Source organism: Penaeus monodon, chromosome 29, assembly GCF_015228065.2.
Source record: "Penaeus monodon isolate SGIC_2016 chromosome 29, NSTDA_Pmon_1, whole genome shotgun sequence".
Taxonomy (NCBI): Eukaryota; Metazoa; Arthropoda; class Malacostraca; order Decapoda; family Penaeidae; genus Penaeus; species Penaeus monodon.
In genome coordinates, this window is record NC_051414.1 from 29,892,582 (window position 1) to 29,892,819 (window position 238).

General features: G+C 39.5%; 1 protein-coding gene across 1 annotated transcript in view; it reads right to left on the bottom strand.

Annotated features, from left to right (window-relative positions):
• The window catches only part of LOC119591833 (zinc finger protein 37-like), a 15,550-nt gene that overhangs the window by 2,868 nt on the left and 12,444 nt on the right, over positions 1-238 (bottom strand). The window contains exon 6 of the mRNA XM_037940576.1: positions 37-163. Coding sequence (XP_037796504.1) covers positions 37-163 — 127 coding nt within the window. The remainder of the gene's footprint in view (positions 1-36; positions 164-238) is intronic.

Here is a 238-nt window from a genome sequence, read left to right on the forward strand (position 1 = left end):
TTGGAGAGGCGAATGTGAAACGGGGCTTTCGTTTACCCCAGATTTGTGTTCATCTTTGTCATTTTTAAGATTTCGTTGGTTAAAGGATTATAAGGTTTTGTGGGTTTGTGGTTTCGGTAATGTTCAGTATCTACAGTTTCACTTTCATTTGTGGAGTCCTTGTCTTAGTCAGCTTTCAAGGTCATCATGAATTCAAGAAGTTGCTGAGTATTTATCCGGTTTCAGGCGCTCTGTTATG